This window comes from Hermetia illucens, chromosome 6 (genome assembly GCF_905115235.1).
Source record: "Hermetia illucens chromosome 6, iHerIll2.2.curated.20191125, whole genome shotgun sequence".
Classification (NCBI taxonomy): domain Eukaryota; kingdom Metazoa; phylum Arthropoda; class Insecta; order Diptera; family Stratiomyidae; genus Hermetia; species Hermetia illucens.
Window position 1 is genome coordinate 12,558,674 of NC_051854.1, and position 19,165 is coordinate 12,577,838.

The following is a 19,165-nucleotide window of genomic DNA, read 5'->3' on the forward strand; positions in this document are numbered from 1 at the left end:
AGCTAGATCATCCTCACCCATCCGAATTAGGTGACTTTTAAGATTTGGTCCACAACCTGAAGGTCGTGGTATCGTTCATAGATTTCGTCATTATAGAGGTTGCGGAATCGTCCATCCTCATATAGTGAGGCCAAAATTGTTCGGAGGAACAAGACTTCGCAATTTTTCTTGCTAAGAACCCAGATTCCCAAGGAATACGTGAGGACTGGTAAGATTATAGTCTTGTACAGCAAGAGCTTTGACCTTTGACCCCATGGTGAGAATAAAGTAGTAAAGTAAAATTCCCCGAAAATGTTGCTCTTTACCTGAAAAACTTTAATTTTCAAGCGTTTCAATGAAATACTGAAACCAAATGTTATGTACCAAATCTGACAGTTAGGAGCACTTTTTAGTCCCTCTTTGCGGGGGTATTGCCAATGGTAAATGCACTTTTCAACTATTCGTTAAATACGCTAACTAACGCCATCGCTTCAATCATCTAAATAAACGTAACAATTTTATTTTGTTTAAATATTATGCTCCATTTGAGGCATTATCCGATCATATCTCGCCTCAGCGTTTTCAAAACCCCCGGGGGCGTAAAATCACTTTGAATCGCGGTACTACCTCACCCGGCCCAGTTTATTCCAACTATTCCTACACATGCACCTTAATACATTCCTAAAAGCCATATTTGCATGAAAACCAATCTTAAAGAACTTTAAATCTGAAAGTGAAACTGAAATAACAATAACACCCAGCACCAGGTCTTACCTTGAGAAATGTGTAAAGGTTCAACTTCTTTGGAACAGCGCGATTTAATGGTATTGTGGTCGTGGTTGTTGTCGATCAAATTCCATGCCACAGTTTTTAAGATATGATATATGCGTTAGTATAAGATACAAAAGGGTGTTTTCAAGATGGATGGATACTAATAAACGCGGCAACCTTAGAATATGGGTCGGTTCGAAATTGGAGTTACACACGCGATCAACGTTAGTCACACTAGCGTAGGAGCACACAGACGAATTTTATTTTACACATAAAGTCACCTTTGGGTAGTTACACCATCACTAAAAAATTAGATAATTAAAATTTAATGCAGTCTTCACACGTTTATTTCTAATTTGTTGATGTGAGGGGAAAAAAGTAATTATTAGGCGTTATTATCTCTCGTTTTGAAACTGGGACGCACTACCTTATTCAGAAATGAAATTTTAGATAATTATTTTTAATATTTTTGTATTTTCCATGAATTGCAAATACGAGCGCAGTCTTACATTTTTCACAGACTCTGAACCAAAGAAATTTTCCTCTCCCTCTCTCTCTGCCCAGTTTAAACCTGAAAATGTAAAAAAAGTGAAATTTTTAGAAATAAAATAAATTTGGTATGCGTTAAATCAAAATATGAATAAATTAATTATGATTTATTTATTCATTAATTCAGCGTTTGGTTTTCAACAAAAAAATATGAAAAGAAAATTTTAATGGCACCACTCCAAGGAATGCATCTTTATTGCCATTTTCGTGATAAAATTCGATTTAAGTTGAATCCGTTTTGAAGTCAAATTGTTCAGATGTTAGTTTTGGTTATAAAAAAATTAATAAATTTAAATAATCCTCTCAAAACTATCAAAACTACATTAAAGAAAAAGGTGAACATATGTTCCAAGCTTAAAAGTCATTTATTTACAGATTTGAACTTAACAATTCATTTCTCAGACATAAGAGGCATGTTGGCCGTGTTTGATAAAAAATGCATTATCATTGTCTGTATCTCGTTTAATTTTTAGATACAAAGAGCAAAAATCCAATTCAGGTGTATTTTAAGCCGTAAGAGGCACCGCTTCGTATTTATAGAGTCATTCATTGGCTTTGACCTTATGAAAATTTATGTAAGTCTTGGGTTCACATAGCGGAATGAATAAGTTGTATTTCAAAAGCAGAAATAAATTACCAGCTAAGGTGGTAGCAGAAGACCGGCATGACCTCCTTATTGAAAAGTCAACAGTTGTAGATAGCTTTAATCGTAGGTCTGATACTAATAATACTCCTGGAAAGGGAATAGGAACCAGAAAAGCGGGAACTAAGGGCGGACCTTTTAAAGCTCAGAAGATTTGCCAAGAAAAGGTGCGTATACTTTCGATAGGGGAGGTGGATAATATTTTTAAGCACTAAAATGCGGTCGGACCCAGCTGGCTTTTCTGAATCTTAGCTCTATTTTCGTGGTTGACAAAGGCAAATTTTTTATGTGGTTTTTTTGCCAATCCCCACATTTATTACAATCAGCACCCAATGGGGGGGCGCAAAGATACTTTATATCTGTGTTCTCGCCAAATGAACCTAATTCTGGGTTGAGATTTTTTTCTGAATTTTCTGGAAAAGATGTGTAATGAACCGGTATGCTGATGAAGAAGAGGGACAGCCAGCATCTCGAGTTGACTATTATTAACCGCAAGGGCAGAGCTATTCTTTCTTCGGGAAATGTTAGACAGTTGACATTCAGATTTACCCGCACCTATTTGCTGCTTCACAGATAGGATTACCAAAATGGACTTCTATAGCAGGTCGTTAACAACTAGTTAGGCATTTGTTTGGGATATGGGAGGTCCTAAGTCCACATCCACTTGATATTGGACCGGACCTTGGTCCCCCGGTTTTCTATTACAAAAAAATGTTTGAAATGATAGAATACTACTTCAGCTCCAAAACTTGTACTTACTGGACTAAATCCAAATACAAAATACAAAAAGGATCACTCAGAGTTGAGGAATTGGGGGTAGCCACCGCGAAAACTAGTCAACAATCAGCTTCTTTGTCCTATTCGAGGAGGAGAAACCTTTATCAGTAAACCATAAGCTCACGAAATAAAGAGCTCTCATTCAACATACATGCAAGGAAGAACAATTTTCCGTTGCTGATTGAAGGAGCCCTGTGCCGACATTCAATTAATTAATGACCGCACTTGGCAGAAAGGTCCTTCTACATTTTGGACACATATGATCCAAAAGCTTGATCAGAAAATCCTTCCGCCACAATCTTCCGTATTAGGAATGAATCATAATAAGCGATTCTCCCATGTCAGAGGCAGACAGTGAGTTCTACTCTACAAAATGTATTAGGATATGAGTATGCATATATGTTGTTGTATTGGCCTACACGCCCTTGTTGGTTATGGTCCGGATGCTTGAGTGGCTTTTTGTGGAAGGGGCAGAAAAGGTCCACTTTCCCGAACTAACACAAGTCTGAACCGTATTTCGCGAATACGGTTGTCAAGAATGCATTCAAAAATCTTCATGGCATCCGGCGCCCGGATCGGACGCTAATTTGAACACTCTGCTGGACTTTCTTTCTTTTTGCATATTGGAACTGTGGTACTTTCTCACAAGTCAGATGGTCTTCCACTTTGCACAATAATTACTATATTTCTTGTAATTCTGGTAGCTATGTATTTCCCAGATAGCTAGCGATCTGATAAGCCTTTCAGTCCGTCCACAAACCAATGAAAATTATCTATTAGAAATTGCCTACTTCAACATTTTCCCTTAGGGTTGAAAATGCATGTGAGTCTATAGTAGGACTGCTCGGGTGAACATTTATTAGCCATAGGCTATACTAGTTTAGGAAAAATTCCTTCTGGCATACATCTTTCGAGCAAATATGCACTCTATAGACTTCACCGTAATTTTACTCGGTATACTATCCAAGCTGGAGTCCCTTGTCCCTGAATCTCGTAAAACTTTCCAGCAAGGCTTTGGTTAATACCTGTCATAATATTTAAGATCTCTGGAAATAGTCAACAGCACTTTCTTACAGAGGGATACAGAATTGATTTCTCGGCTCGATGGTTATTCGGATAAAAATAAGTCATTAATATTCCAGCAGTAGATGGGTTTCCTGCTGGGGTATATGCATCTGCTCGGCATTTTTTCACACATTCACGATAGATTGCATTATGTCGAAGTCCCTTCCCATGGTGGTCCTTCGTGACTCACAAGGGAAGTGTGCTAATCTGTCGTTTCTTGGTATCTTTCACAGATCTACCCATAAGGGTTTCGAGCCTTGTGATTTCCCCCCTAGTTTGACAACAATTTGTTGCTGTGGCGGGTAATTCGCTTGTAAGCGTCGTCTGAGACTGTTAAATGCTCTCTCTCAAGATTTTCCTACAATTACATAATCTCTCTGCTGCCTCAGAAAAGGGCTATTTTTATGTCAAGATGGTAGAGTTGTGTTGTATAAAGGCAGGAGCGACAATCATCTTCCTCAAACTCCCTTGAAAAGTTCCGACAGTTCTGCAAGTCTTCTCGCTTTTCGGTAGGATAAACTTTGCAGTATGTTTGTTTGGTTCTGACAGGAAAAGTTTGGTGTGTCTAGGAGCATTAAGGTTCAGCCACCTATGGGAAGCTTCTTGGCAGTTTTTGATAGCATGCTACTGACACCAAAGTTATTGGTTTCAGTCGCATGGCATAGGAGGAATTGAAGCATCTTTTGCTGAAGCATCTGAAATTTCATTTCTCTCTACACCACTATAACCGGGTACCCAGACTAATTCCACCGTATCGAATCTAGAAACAGAGTTCAATCGATTTTTACATTCGCGCATTTTTTAAGTAATCAAAGTACACTCAACGATCGCAATGCAGCTTGACTATCGCTACAGATTGCGGTGCGCCTGCCCTTCAATCGCTCGTCAATCATCCAGGTTGCCGTCCTTAAGGGGGTCATCCCGTGTGCCGGATCCGCGTAATCGAATTTTTTTTGGCATCAGTTATATCTAGATATAGTGTAGAATATATGGGCAAAGTGATTTTTTGATATTCGAAGTCGTTCGGAAATGATAGTGTTAAACACGTAATAAGTCACATGCCAGATTTATGTCGCTCGCCGTAATAATGTATTGGCAAATTTTGAAGTTCGCATAGTAGTAGTCCATTAGCATACTCCACAGAAGTGGCGACAGCACACCTCCTTGGGGCAGCCTTTCATTGCTTCTGCTGTTAGATAGTGATCGACACCCATTTTAGCACACAGCAATCTCTGCGTTAGCATACCATAGATTCAATTAATTAAAGCATCATCAACACTATGCTCTCTGGCAACATCAAAAAGTTTCTGAAAAAGGGCATATTCAAAGACGCCTTCAATGTCCACGAACCCCCCCATCGCGTATTCACCCTTCAGAGTTACATCCTCTATCTTTGAAACCAAAGAATAAAGAACAAACTCATAGGACTTGCCACGCTGGTAAGCATGTTGGTTTTTATTGAGTGCGGCTTAAGTGTCTTCCCACGAATGTGACGCTCAACCATTCTCATCAAGCCTAGCTCAAAGCAAGACTTGCTAGAAAAATATTTCTTATCAAGTGCTCCATACCCTCCTTTAGAATTACTAGATAGATGCCATCCATGCCAGATGCTTTGAAGTGTTCAAAGGATTGTATGGCAGCTCTCACCTTTTCAGTGGTAACAACCGCTTTCGCAGTGTTCCAGTTCAGCTTGAAGCGCTTGCGTGTTGAAGGGGTTTCAAGAACCGCGAACTCTCTTCCTAGCACTTTACTCACCCGTTTTCCCGGATGGTGTACTTCCAGGACGGTCTGTACTGTACTGTCTACACAGCCTTTAAGTCTCTTTTTCGCCATCCAGTTTCTCACAGTATGCTCTAAAGGAGTCTCGTTTCGAACATCTAACGAGCCTTTGATATTCACGCTGTGAGTTCCGGAAGTTTAACTGTTTTCCTAGGATTCTGTTTTTGCATTGCAGACTGTTCGCCCGAAATAGTCAAACTGAATTCTAGGTATCGGTGATCTGACGGTGAAACCTCGTCTAGCACTTGCCAGTGTGTAATCACCACGGTAGCTCGAAGAACAATCAAACTCCTTTTTAAACTGCGGAATTGGATTATCTTCTGAAGCATACCTCAATAAGTCAACGAGAGGAAAAAAGACCAGTTAAAACTTAATACTCTTCTGCTCGCCTCGACCCTATAAAGAAATTTGCCGAAGATGGCAATCGTCACCAAGGAGCTTAGAAAACTCTAAGGAGAGAACTGATATTAGCTATGATAAAAGATCACCTTGAAACAACCTCTAAATTAAAAGAGGCTTTTATCTTGGTGCTTAGTTGGGGACTTATAGCGCTGGCCTGGCCTTGTTTTCCTGGGATCGACTCCCAGTCGTCGTGGATGTTTGTGTTCGTCATGTGTTTGTCCTACTGCTATGAGCTTATCACTTGCATAGCATTAAGTGTGATGATAACGAAACTGAGGCATATGCTCACTCAATATACTCCACCAAAAAGTGAACAGGAAATAAGCAAACGTGGTCGCTGGCCAAGCTGAAATTGCTGAACGGGAGGTAAACTAAAAGTGATAAGGGAATAGCATACCTTAAGTAGATTTTCTTGACAGGACACTGACACTATGGCCAAAATTGTCCCTAACAATTTGGATATGAAAAAATATTGTTCCAAGTGGTCCCGGCCAAAGCGTCCGAAGACATAACAGTCAGCAGGCAAGGTTAAGGCCTCTGTGTTTTTGAGCATCCACGGAATTTTGCTTTTGGAATTTATTCATTGGAAGGATTGGTTGACGCAATTAAGCAGAAAAGGCCTCACATGTTTAAGAAAAAACCATTGTTTCGCTAGGATAACGGCCGATTCACAAGTGGATGAAAACTGTGGGGAAATTGCATGATTTAACATTTCGACATCTCCCAGATACCCTAAATCTGGCCCCATCTGACTTTTGCTTGTTCGCATATCTCAAAAGGAAGCTCCAGAGAAAGAGATGCGGCTCCGATGGTGAAGTTATAGTCGCAACTGAGGTCTATATTCAGGCTAAGGACACAGTGTTTTATAAGAAAAGCATCGGAAGTTTAGGAAAACGATGGAATGGTTGTATTGCTATGGAAAGCAATTATTTTGATGAATAAAGTCGAATTTTGCAAAAAAAAATTTATTGGTTAGTCTCTTACCTGGTCCTGGGATGCAGGTATCGAGGATTCAAAATTTTGTTGTTCGAAGGAGTTTGGAGGGCATCTAACTCGTTCCAAGGATACAAATCCACGGAATATATAGTCAATTTGGTTTTATTCGATAACATCCTTTATGACATTCACTAATCATATAAAAATTTAACAAAAATGGCATTACCAGACTTGACAAATTTTGTAGCATTGCACGAATTTATGAGTTTAGGAATCATGAAAATCATGAATTTTCATTCCATTTAGGACAAAATTAGTTCTAAAATTTTACTTAAAGTTTTACAAACACAAAGTATTGAAGTTATTGCTTTATAGATTGAAAAACAATATCTGAAAATACAAAGTTGCGTCATGCATTGTATTTCTCTCAATTGAACATTCAATTATAAAATGCACATTACCAATAAATCGATTCATTATTCCTCTCAGCCTACATTATAATCCTCACTAATTGAAGATTCCGCTCACATCAAAATGCAATCAATAATTGCAATGTTAACACATTGTAAATGCAACAAACATAAATCCACCTTGCAATCGCATCATCCACTTCAAATTCGAATTCAATTCCCGCCTAATTGCATCACTTTAATTCCAATTCGACCGCGAACCATACTACCATACTATCCAATTGGACTGGCACTGTGACAGTTGCCCGAGAAACGTCATAACAAAGTGTTTGTGTTGTGTGTACTTTGCGGTCTGTTGTGCAAATTCTCGGGAAAAAATGTGTACACGGTCACGAAGTGAACTTTTCGCCAACCTCTTAAATGTGATGGGCAAGTGGTAAAATGCATGGCACGTAAGAATTTCGACTCACGGCCAGCTGACAACATCCGTGAAAGCAAATCAGTGACACTCGTCGTTATCCCGGCCATCATCAAGGCGAAGGGAAAAATCGATTTTTTTACATCACAATGGCCGGGAAAATGCTTGAAATGAAAAGCGTCCTCCTTGCTGACTTTACGGCGGATAGCTGCAGTCTGTCTGCAGGCGACGAGAGCAGTGAGTCGAATTTTATTCTGACTGGGGATCAGATCCTCACCGAAGACCAAATCAAGAAGGAACCCGAGTTCATTATTGACGATGATGCAGAGAATGAGAAGCTGATCCAGTTCTTGCGAGACAAGAATTTGGATGCGAAGGAACCGACGGATTTGGAGTGGCACAGCTGTATAGTGTGCGAAGAGCGGTTCCTCAATATTGAGGACTTATCGCTCCACGTTCAGAAGCATGTGAAGGACGAGCCGGGCCGGGGGACGCCGATGAGTAAGTCGAAGCGCAGGAAGTATGGGATTCGATCGGAGTATACCGGATTTACCAAGGAGGAGCTTTTTCGTGACTATGTGAAAATCAAGGTTAGTCTGGACGGCGATGCGAGCTACGCTTGCAAACTCTGTCCGGATAGTATTTTCCACACACAGACCGCAATCAGGAACCACATGCGCATCCACGAGAACCCAGTGTACAAAGACCGGAACTGCAACGTTTGCCATCGAACATTCCTACGGCGGGACACGCTTCTAGTCCACATGCGGACGCATACGCGTGAGCGGCCCTTTTGCTGTGATATTTGCAACGCAACTTTCGCCCATTCCAGTTCTCTAGTCTCCCACAAACGGATCCATTCCGGGGACAAACCCTACGAGTGTGACGTGTGCCACCTTCGCTTCCGCGAGTCCGGCCAAATGTCTGCTCACCGGCGCATCCACTTCGATAAAACATTCCAGTGTCCGCAGTGCAAGCAGTTTTACTCTTCCTCCAAGAATCTGCGAGCTCACCTGCGGACGCATACAGGCGAGCGGCCTTACAGGTGCGATCAGTGCGAGAAGGCCTTCCGGACGTCGACGGCTCTTACTCTCCACGCTCGCGTCCACACCGGCGAGAAACCTTACAAGTGCCAAACGTGCGGATTCGCTACCAAGCAATCGGGATGTCTAAAGGCACACATGAGGACACACACCGGCGAGAAACCACACAAATGCGACATCTGCGATCGCGCGTACTCGGAGAAAAAGCGCCTGGTCACGCACTATCGCACGCACACTGGCGAGCGACCTTACAAATGTCCTTTCTGTGGATCGGGCTTTATTCGCAGCGACAATCTGAAGACCCACGTAAGGACCCACACGGGTGAGCGGCCGTTCAAGTGCGAGAGCTGTGAGAAGACGTTCGCCCAGAAGACAACGCTGAGGACGCACGAACGCGTGCACTCCGGGGAAAAGCCGTACGAGTGTAAGTATTGCAAGCAACGATTCCGGCAGTCAGGGATCCTGATCACGCACATTCGCACGCACGAAGGAACGGCGCCGTATCAGTGCCAGCTGTGCGACAAGGCCTACCGGCAGAATGGGAATCTGAGGAGACATTATCAGGTGGATCATAACGGGGATCCGTACTAGTCATGTTTGTTGTTGTCCTTTTTGTTTGCTTTGTTTAGTTGAATGCGAAGGTGATTGCTGTGGAAGCTAGTCAAGATGAAGGATATGCAGGGATTGGGCTGGGATTTAGAAAATTTCACCTGCTTTCCTGAGGATTCAATGCTACAGTTAGACACTCCGTGGAGATAAGAGAAAAAAGAGTTAGGAACGATCTCTTCCTGTAACTTTTTTATTTTTGTTTTTTCTTGTTGATTATTTTTCATGGATATTTGTGTTTTTCCTTTAAAAGGTTTGTTAATTTAATTATTTATGAGTTTACAAATAAACTTAATTTTCCAACTATGTTAACGGACAGTGCGCGAACAACTATTTGTGTCATCAGCGTGGGAGTTGAATTCCATCTGGAATCCTCCTTCCTTCTACGAAATTATTGATGGTAATGTCGTCCACAGCGGCTAGGTACATTCGTCAATTTAACGTTTAAACGGATGAAAGAGAAAGCGATTTCGTTCGGAGGAGAAAATGAAGCGGAGACACAAATAATCGCCTCCCCACCTTAAGCCAACAGTGCCAATCTGCCAATCGGTATTCAGACCAGTGAATGCGAAACTTTTTTAAAGCTTCTACCTTCGTTTAGCAGAAAGACTAGAAGAAGATTAGACAGCTCTGATCACAACTCGAAGAACATTGCTGCATTATTTGGGGTAAACTGTAGCCAGCAAGAAAGTACCATTAGAGGGCATGTCCGAAATATTGTTTAACGAGAAACACTTCGGTCAGTTTACTCCTAATGAAATAGGCGGCTTTGGCTATGAATATAATTCTAACTCATGTTGTCTTTGCGAATCAGCAAATATCAAATACTAGAGAAGCGCTTTTGGTCACGCTCCTCCAAGGACAGGTGAGGTAGCATCTCCAATTTTTTAATTCGAATTAAGCGGACCGTGGAAAAACTTTCTAAGACCTACCCTACGCGACAAGTATTTCAGTGCCAAAAATAGTGGGACGGCGTGCAAAACGTCGAAAACAAACAAAAGACCACATGGACCGCACACGCGGTGAGCATTCTTTGCTTATTTTCGATGCTTTGCTTTTCAGCCTCATACACACTGGTGATTAACCGCGTTTTAATATGGAAACGTGTATACTTATATGCACTACACTGGAACAAAATTTCAAACACAGCCGTTGGATGGAGAGCCGTGGTCGGACCTACATTGATTCTCACATAACTGGCAAATTTATCCTTGCTCTTTCTTAGTTCTTGAAAACAAATTGCAAATAGGCCAGATTCGTGATGTCCTTGGAGTAGAGGAGGAATCCAGTATTTCTTCCCTTCGTTTCGTCCTCTTAAACTCTCTCTTAGATAGCACCAGTCAACTCAATGGTGCCCGTTTCGTTTGTGAACAGAATGGCAACTGTTCGGTAACCAATCGCTCCAGTTATGAGGCTGAACAACCGCCAGTCATTACAACTGCGTCTCACGGCTAGCCGCGGTTCCCAACCCTTAAAAAATAATGGCTCCTCAAAGTGTTTTTCTGTGTCATCATGGTAAAGTTTGAATTTTCAACCCTACCTCGGGAAGAAGACGTCTAAAATGGTGGAAGGAGTTTAATATCCTTGTATACCACTAATCGATATAGCTCAGGTAAAACCACCTATCCTTTAACAGAAAGCATTTTTGATATTTCGATTGTATCTGATGAGGGCATCCACTTCAATTATGAATTGATTGTGCATTGTTCGGCAATCTCACTGCCTCATCATGCGGTTGGGCAAACATTTGTCATTTCAACCACGTTTCGCGGCTAGCCTCGCCACGCAACCGCGTCAGGCGGTTCAGCACGTCGATCAACCGCCAAAGCGGTTAGCCGCAAGTGCGTATGAGCCCTAAGGCGTCTGCTCTTTTAGGATACCAATTAGGTCCCATCCGATTTGATATTATCGGTAACCTTATTGTACCTTTAGTAGACACTCATAAGAAGCACCACTACAGAATTTATCGTAAAAGGCAGCTAACGTCAGATTCAAAAGTGTGGTTAATATGCCCGAACATTAATTGAAATTATATTTAAGCTCTTTGTATCTCGTTCCATAATCAGGTGTTCAAAGGTATTTGTTCTAGTATAGTAGTAGTAGATAGTTGCAACTTTCCATAGGACTGACTTCAACGTTAGAAGCATTGCTGTCTCGTTGTCCTATAATTTGTCGAGGTCAGGGAGTATCTGGGAGGGGAAGGAGCAAAAACAAGATAATATCTGCCTTTATAGCCCTAAGCTGAGCGGTAAAACCATGAAATTGAATGAGTAAATACTGCAGTAACCTTGAGGCCTTTAAAAAACTTCTAAAAGTGCAACAGCTCTGAGCCCCCACACAGTGCATCGAATGTATGGAAAAGGTCAAAAATCGCCACGATCAAATTCATAGTTCATTTGCTTTGATTTTGCCATTTAATTTTGAGGATCATTGTTTCGTATAATGCCAAAATATTTTGAATTAGCAGAGGTGGGGTAGGTATGTGGCTAACTTTTTCCTCACAGAAGGCAGGTCACATGTGGAATATATTCAAAAAAGCCTTATCCAACTATACAGGGTTGATAAACCGAAAATGGATCACTTCCCAGCATATGTAGTATCTAGTGGCGTTTGTATTAGACAAAACGGTGAACAGTTTCCGGAGTTCACTCTCGATGTTTGGTCGCGTTGTAACCTAATTGTGATTGCCTGGAGTTGAAAAATTTCTTCATCATCCTCTTTCCCTAAGCTCGCACCAGGTTTTCGTTTTGGGAGATGAATTTTGCAGATCTGCAATTTCCAAATGCTCTGTGCTGTTAATTCCAAAAGTCGTTCGTCTGCAATATTTTGATATAGTAACAACGCATTTTTCTTCAAATTTAATGAGTATAAGCTGGAAAAGCAGTCTTTATGTAGACCGTTAGCCATAGACTTCAAAAACGTATACTTTCTTTCGGACCAATCTAAGTCAATGCATAAAGTTGGTGTCTGTTTGGGATTTAAAGATGGCTGTCGACTACTAGTTGCCACAACTGTAGCAAATTTTAATTCAGTAGGTGTCCTGCTCGCTACAATGTTTTTCCATGAAGCGTTTATGTGGTAATGATTGCAATTGCTGGGCATCGGACGCTTGGTACCGTCTAGGAACACCTTAATGGATATGTGCAGTTCACGCAACTAAGCTATTTCAGGCCCAGAGATAAGTACATGAAGAATAGAAAGGATTTAGATAACGACGGTGATCTTAAGTGAATTTTTCACTAAACAGCAATTCTCTAAGAGAAAGCAACCTTCTCAGGATATCTCTCATGCAGTTCTTGATGTAGATCTGTCCTATATCTGGTCGGAAGTCGGCCGTTAATTTTTTTTAAAAGTTCTTCTAATTCTTATAATGCAATTTTCAATACACCTTTGAAAAATGTCCCTGAATTGTCTTTTATTTGGCACGTCGCCGGTCTCCATTTGGCGTGTCGATGGCTTCTTCTAATAGAGCGATATTCAGCCTTCCCGAGGATAACAATCAGCAATAGTGGTGGCTCCTTCAGAATTTCAACTAATTAATTACTTCATTCAACCTCCTTTGTTCAGACATGAAATATAACAATAACTGGACGTGGAAGCTGCCTGTAAAGGTTTTGATGGAAATAGTTGAATAAATAGTAGTCAGGTGCGCATTAAAGACGGTTAGCTATTTAAGTTTTCGTAAAATATTACCGAAACGGGATATTGAAGTGTGGTGGCATTTAATCAGGCTATCTTCTTTCTTTTTGGAAGAAATCTGGGAAGGTTTTCACAGCACAGAGCGACAGCACTTTCATGGGTCCTTGGACACATTAGTTGTATTATTTTGAAGCAAACAGCAGTTTTCTGAGACAAAGTAACTCTTATTTGTTCTTGGAACATCATCTCGCTCTGTTTATACGAAAATAGCTTAGTCTCGGGTTGGTTAGTCTGCGTAGCTATGCAGCTAGCTCACTAACATTTTCTTGAAAATGTCCATCTCGATTTCTGCTAACGCAAAGTTACAAATTCGTCATTGAATAAACATATTCTGCCCTAATCATCGGGAGAAGAAATTCTCGCCGAAAAGACCTTGTGCCAGGACTTTTGAAATTATAGACTAACTAGAAGGGCAAAGTACCAATGTCGTTCCCTTCGCTGGTAAAAAAAAAATATTTTTCGATGCCGAATCCCGATATATCGGGGACAACTTATTCCCTTAATCAGTGCTGGCGTTCTGCGTTTCATGTAGTTTTCTCTAACGGGTGAACCATGGATAAGGAATCCGGGAGCAGAACTGACCCAATGTTCAAAAAAATGACGGCTACCTTCTAGGTATACATAAAACATACGAGTATATCGCTCTGTTGGCAGCAGAAAAATATGTGGTGGCGTTGTTCAAATTAGTTCGATTTTGTTATGGATGTTAAGGCATTCAAGCATCATTTGGCAATGAAGAGCCTGAAAGATTGCCTTGTCGAAAACCTACAATCGTGGCACTGCTTTGACGTCATGCCAACAGAATTCTTTTGAAAGCCGAGATCGAGAGCCAAATAGGATCATTTGAATTCAAAAATTGTTCGGAAGGAACCCGAGGCTACTAGCCCAGCTACTTTTGGTCAATAAGGGGACACTGCTCTTTAAATTATGAACTTGTCTAACTTTAGCAAATATGCTGAGGAGAAAACCCTACGCTGCTTTTTATACATATCTGATTCTTTGCCATTCCCAGATTCGTGTGCCACCCCCAGATTCGTGTGCCACCAGAGGCAGCATCTGTCACAGATCCTAAGGCGCTATCTATAACTGTGCGCCACGCAATTCTTTAGTGATTCACCGGCCATCCTAGAATAGTGAGGTCCATTACATGATATAACTTACAGTGTCTGACCTATCCATTGTCACTTTTGGTTTCAGATCAACATGACCCCAGGTGTTCGCCCTCACCCCGACAAAGTTCTTGGCTTGCCATTGCTTCAAGAGCTTATGCGCGAAAGTGGCAGCCTCTATAGGATGCTGGTGTTGAGATATTTGCACTTGCTGAGTTTGGAAAAAATCCGGTGCGTTATTGGCAGAAATTACATTTACTGATTATAAAAAGTGGCCGATGTCTTCGATGCTCCATGTATTAATACGAATAGAAAGAGTGCAATGCGCCATCAAACTGAGAACCTTGATTTTGTTTTTTTTTTATCTACAGTCCGGCTCTAAGATTTTACCTGGATGCAGCACGTTAAATTTTGCGTCATCATATGTCGCTCTGATAGTAATTATTACCTTTTCCGTTACGCTCGTCATCACTCGCAGCGTTTAATGGAGCCTTCAATTTCTTCCGTTCATCGATCCGCTTCTGTAGTCTGCCAGACAAATAATCCACCGGATCCTTATTTTTCCGCAATGGACAAATTGGCTCGCTGTCTTCTCAGAGACAGTGACAATGACCAATTTTTGTTCTCTGGAGCTGACCGACCTAACTCTCACTTTAGGATTGCTCACATCTGAGTAATCCGTTTTTATCGGTTCCTCTGTCTTTTCTGTATTAGTGAGAAAATACAGATCCCTTATTTCAAGGGAGCACATGGGTTCTAGGCTGGAAAACACTTCTTATCAGTCTTCGACCCAATCTCGACAAATATATTTCCGGTTCAAGTCCGCTGGATAGATTTAACATCTTCCGCGAAAGATCTCCCTTCGCTTGATGAGAATGGCCTCTGATCATGGTTTGGCCTTTCTCATTTTATTTGGCGCTGATGTTTCCTTCTACTTTGCTACGCTATTCAACTATTGTTGTTGCTGAGTTTTCTCTTTTTTTTCGACGCTGCTGGTGCACTTGGTCGCGGAATTCTTCTTAATGCGTCCTCGTCGGCAGATCCACGCCGTTTTCCCTCGTCTCCTTATTTCGGTTGTTAGTTTCTCTCCACTGCGTTTTGTGCAACTAGGGGCTGCACTTACGATGTGCCTTTGCCTCAGCTTCTCTTCAGCTGTCTTCCAGGAGTTTCGCTTGTGTGCAATAAAGTCCAGCAAGTGAGATGATTTTCATTTCAGCCTGGTTGCCTGGTTGGGGAGTTTGTCGCTCTTGTTTCCCGACAAAAAGCTTTCACGCAGCTCGGAGTTACGGAGGCGGAATTAGGTTTCAAAGTTAACCATGCGACCAATTGTTCGATATGATTCGACGGCAGAGAAGGAATTCCAATGATAGTAGATCATTTACCGAATTTCTCTATATTTCACGGAGGTGGTATAGTGACGATTACTTCCGGCCAAATTGTCGTAATGGGTTTCCACCCATTTTCACCCTCGATTGTATATGCGCTCCCCGTTGAGTACAGACAAGGGAAGGCCAACTATTTCTCGACCCGTTCTCGTCTGTGCTTTTCGACATTGGGGGTGGTTCGAGGGAATGGTGTTTGATTGTTGAAATTGCGAAAACTGTTCATCGGAATGGCATCTTATTGAATTCAGCCACCAGTCAGCTCATCAAAGATCTAAAAAATTGAATTATCTTTTCTCCTTTCATTGTATTCGGTTTCAATTTTGATTGCCATATTTCCCGATTGCTAATTTTATTCAGACCGAGTTGAAGAATACTTTTTTTCTGATCCCTCCCATCATCTGCAATTGTTCTACTTCGTCTTGACGTTGCATTTTTTTCTCCACTTCCTTATAATGTGAAAATCTTTAGCTAACAGTTTTTTCATCAAGGTCTGACAAATATTTGAAAAATATTTTTTTATTTCAGAAAACGATTCGAGAATTCTATCTGCATCGCTTTTTGTTTTAATTTTTTTGTGATATTTATTTTGTGAAAAGAAATTGTTTTTATTGTTGTTTTTAAACTTGTGTTTGTTATTTTAGTTTTTAAATTAGTATTTATTATTATTTAAATAAAACCCAATTATAGTTTGAATTATAATAAATTGGGCAGTAAAAATAGTTGGATTGGGCGATATAATGAATTTTTGCAATATTCCAACATCTAATGGGTCTCCTCTTACAGGGACGCCTCACGGGAGTGTCATAGAGTAAAAAGTAATTAACCTTCTGCTAGTGAACCAGTAATTTATTTACGTAAGTTTATTTCATTTTGAAAAGTCCAAACTGCATTCCAAATCACCTATGACTGGCACCAAATATAATTTCTTTCTGTGTTTATGTTCGTGTGATATAAAGAAAAGTATTTATTATTAATTTAAGTTGTATGTTCATAAGACAGTAACAGGAAAATTTGATTTTCCCACCCTTAAACTAAAAACCTCAGAAATAAAGAATATTCAGCGATTGATGAACTGAATTGTAAAGCCAATGCACTGTCATAGAATAAGTACGTCTGAAATACGAAGGCTCATTGCTCATTCTAGTCATCAATCATCGATCGAAGTTGAATTAATTATCAAAAATGTAATAGGAAACATGAAAAATCCTACATAATTTACATTGAATACTTTTTTCCGTGTAATACTAGTTTGTAGTTAAATTAATTGAAATTAAGAAATAAATGATGTTTGTAATGATGAACTGAATTAATAAAGGCCGACATGTATCATAAATTTGTACGTGTGATTAATACTTTCGAGGATTATGAAATATAATGCATTGTGAAGCGAAAAAAGTATCTTTCACTTCTGAATTGATTAACATAAAGATTGAAAGCATCGACACTTTCTCGATTGCCCTTTATAATCAGGTGCAGGTTCGATGAAAGTTTGGAGGCAATATTTCAATCTTCCCTGAATTTCCGAGCTAATTTCCTTCGAATAGATACTTTTAAATAGTCTCCGCATAATTTCAGATCTTCACCTAATGAATTCGTATTAGTTTTAATGCATACATGCACGTACTCACATCCTATTGTTCTGCATTATGAATGGAACTAAGAGAAATGACGCACATCAGCCATCACTCCAACAGCTTTAAATTCATCTCGTTAGGAATGCTGAAGCGCCGACAAACAATTCAAAGTGGCGTGGAATAAATAATAATTGTGATAATAATAATAATTATAATGCATCCACGTATGCGATGGAATAACTACAATCAACGACAATGGGAAGCAGCTTCACACACTCATTAAGATAGTTTGAAATGCGATTCAAATGTTTAACTGTGATTTTTATCATGGATATTTTTAGACTGGACGGGGTAGTGTCTATTACAATCTGAGTATCTGAGTATCTTCTTTTCATTGTGTATGTTGAGATTTGTGATAAAAATGGGATGAATATTTTTATAATGCAATGACGCACCTCAGCGAGGATAGAAGAAGTCATAATGATGATTAACGTCTCCAAATGACATTGAAACTCGAAGACATCGTTATATTATGTCTTCTGTAGCAAACGTTATGCATCGTAATTACTATGTAGTATCATAATTGCTGTTTTTGATGTAAGACTCGTGTTTTAATTGGTGTTTTGTTATGTTCCCAGATCATGTTCTAATAAATTTCAAGATAGTTTCGGGGCCGAATTTGAAAAACAGAAGTAAATCCGTCGAACATGTAATGATGTGCAATAGGAAAATCCTGCAATGTTAGAGCCAAAAAAAGCGGATGCTCTTTGAAGGTGAAATGGTTACCTTTCCATATAGTCGCCCTGAGCGTTTCGGTCAAACAATTATTCCTGCTTCAATGGGATAATCACGGTTTTTTCCTCCAAATATGTCCGGATATTACCAAATCTAACATAAATTATTCCCAAACCAAAAATTCACCTTAAAATCCGCAATTACTCATTCCTTTTCAAGATCTCCTATTAACAACGTGCAATCATTAGAACATGACTTCAAAATCCTCTTGAAAACATTTAATATTTTAATAATACCAAAAATTTTGTTAACTCCCCATGAAACGTTGTTATTCTGCACAATTATAGAATTCATTAAAACTTGCCCATCATTTGCGTCGTTAGAACGCGCAATGGACGCTGTAATGTAATTGTAAAATGCGAGGTAAACTTATTCGACAGAAGAAATTAACATCAAGACTGGAGGCAACTTGGACATGGTTAGTTGCGTAGTGACCGGCCGTATGGTCATATACAATTGTTAAATTAAATTATGAGAAATTAAATAAAAAAATGGAAATATTCCTCAAACAGCACATTAAACACTTTTAGGAGAAGTGAAATAGCTTTTGGTAAAGTCAGATTTCCTTGACTCTGACCTTGGTCCGACACGTTATATTATCTTTTTTGGTTGGCAGATAATTGTGTTGGAAAAGTGAAAAGATTTTGGTCATAATCATCGTTTTTTTTTACTTTTACTGTTTTATTGTTGATAAACAATTCAGGAAAGTGATTATAATTGAAGCTTCGAAAATAGAGCTCCTTAGTCGTTTGGGGTTAAATATTATTCTTGGAGTCGGAGCCTAAAGACGTGAGTATACAAATTGGTTCTCGCCAAGGTTGTCTAAGAAGCAGACTGAGTTGTTCCTTTCATCTTCTTTTCCTTTAGCCTTCGTCTCGATCAGTGGGGAAGTAGGTTTGCATAGATCAGGCTCGCCCCCTTTTCTGATCGAAATCGGGTGGAGTCAAGAGGCTGCATCTATCATCTAGCTTATCAAACCACGGCTGTTATGGTTGCTTTCCAGCGACTTGGATGTTCAGGCCAATCTTCGCTTGCGAATCCTCATCAGTTAGCATACTTCTGAAGGCGGTCTTCTCCTAGCTTCTGCACAATGGACGAAATGGCATAACGATCGCGAATATCCTAATTTTGTACGTCATCAGAGCGTGTTATGCTCTTGATCCAACTTAACATCTTCATTGTTAATTAACAATGGCGGCTTTCATTACCTTTGGTGGCCAGCAAA

General features: G+C 40.1%; 2 protein-coding genes across 5 annotated transcripts in view; one reads left to right on the forward strand and one right to left on the reverse strand.

Moving 5' to 3' along the window:
- Positions 1-19,165, reverse strand: part of LOC119659942 — a 254,566-nt gene that overhangs the window by 200,395 nt on the left and 35,006 nt on the right. For all 3 annotated transcript variants that reach the window (XM_038068284.1, XM_038068283.1, XM_038068285.1), the window contains one exon: positions 754-1,321. The gene's annotated coding sequence lies outside the window, so the exon portion shown is untranslated. The remainder of the gene's footprint in view (positions 1-753; positions 1,322-19,165) is intronic.
- On the forward strand, positions 7,625-16,904 carry LOC119659943 (zinc finger protein 664-like). 2 transcript variants are annotated; one of them, XM_038068287.1, is made up of 2 exons: positions 7,625-9,196; positions 16,097-16,904. In XM_038068287.1, coding segments are annotated over exons 1-2 (1,320 nt in total). In that variant the 5' UTR covers positions 7,625-7,878; the 3' UTR covers positions 16,099-16,904. The 2 variants fall into 2 exon arrangements, with proteins under 2 accessions (XP_037924215.1, XP_037924214.1); XM_038068286.1 differs by lacking the exon at positions 16,097-16,904 and having other exon boundaries at positions 7,625-16,088.

What these genes read in the sequence shown, in the direction of transcription:
- LOC119659943 (XM_038068286.1), top strand. Translation starts at nt 7,879, where the DNA reads ATGGCCGGGAAAATGCTTGAAATGAAAAGCGTCCTCCTTGCTGACTTT.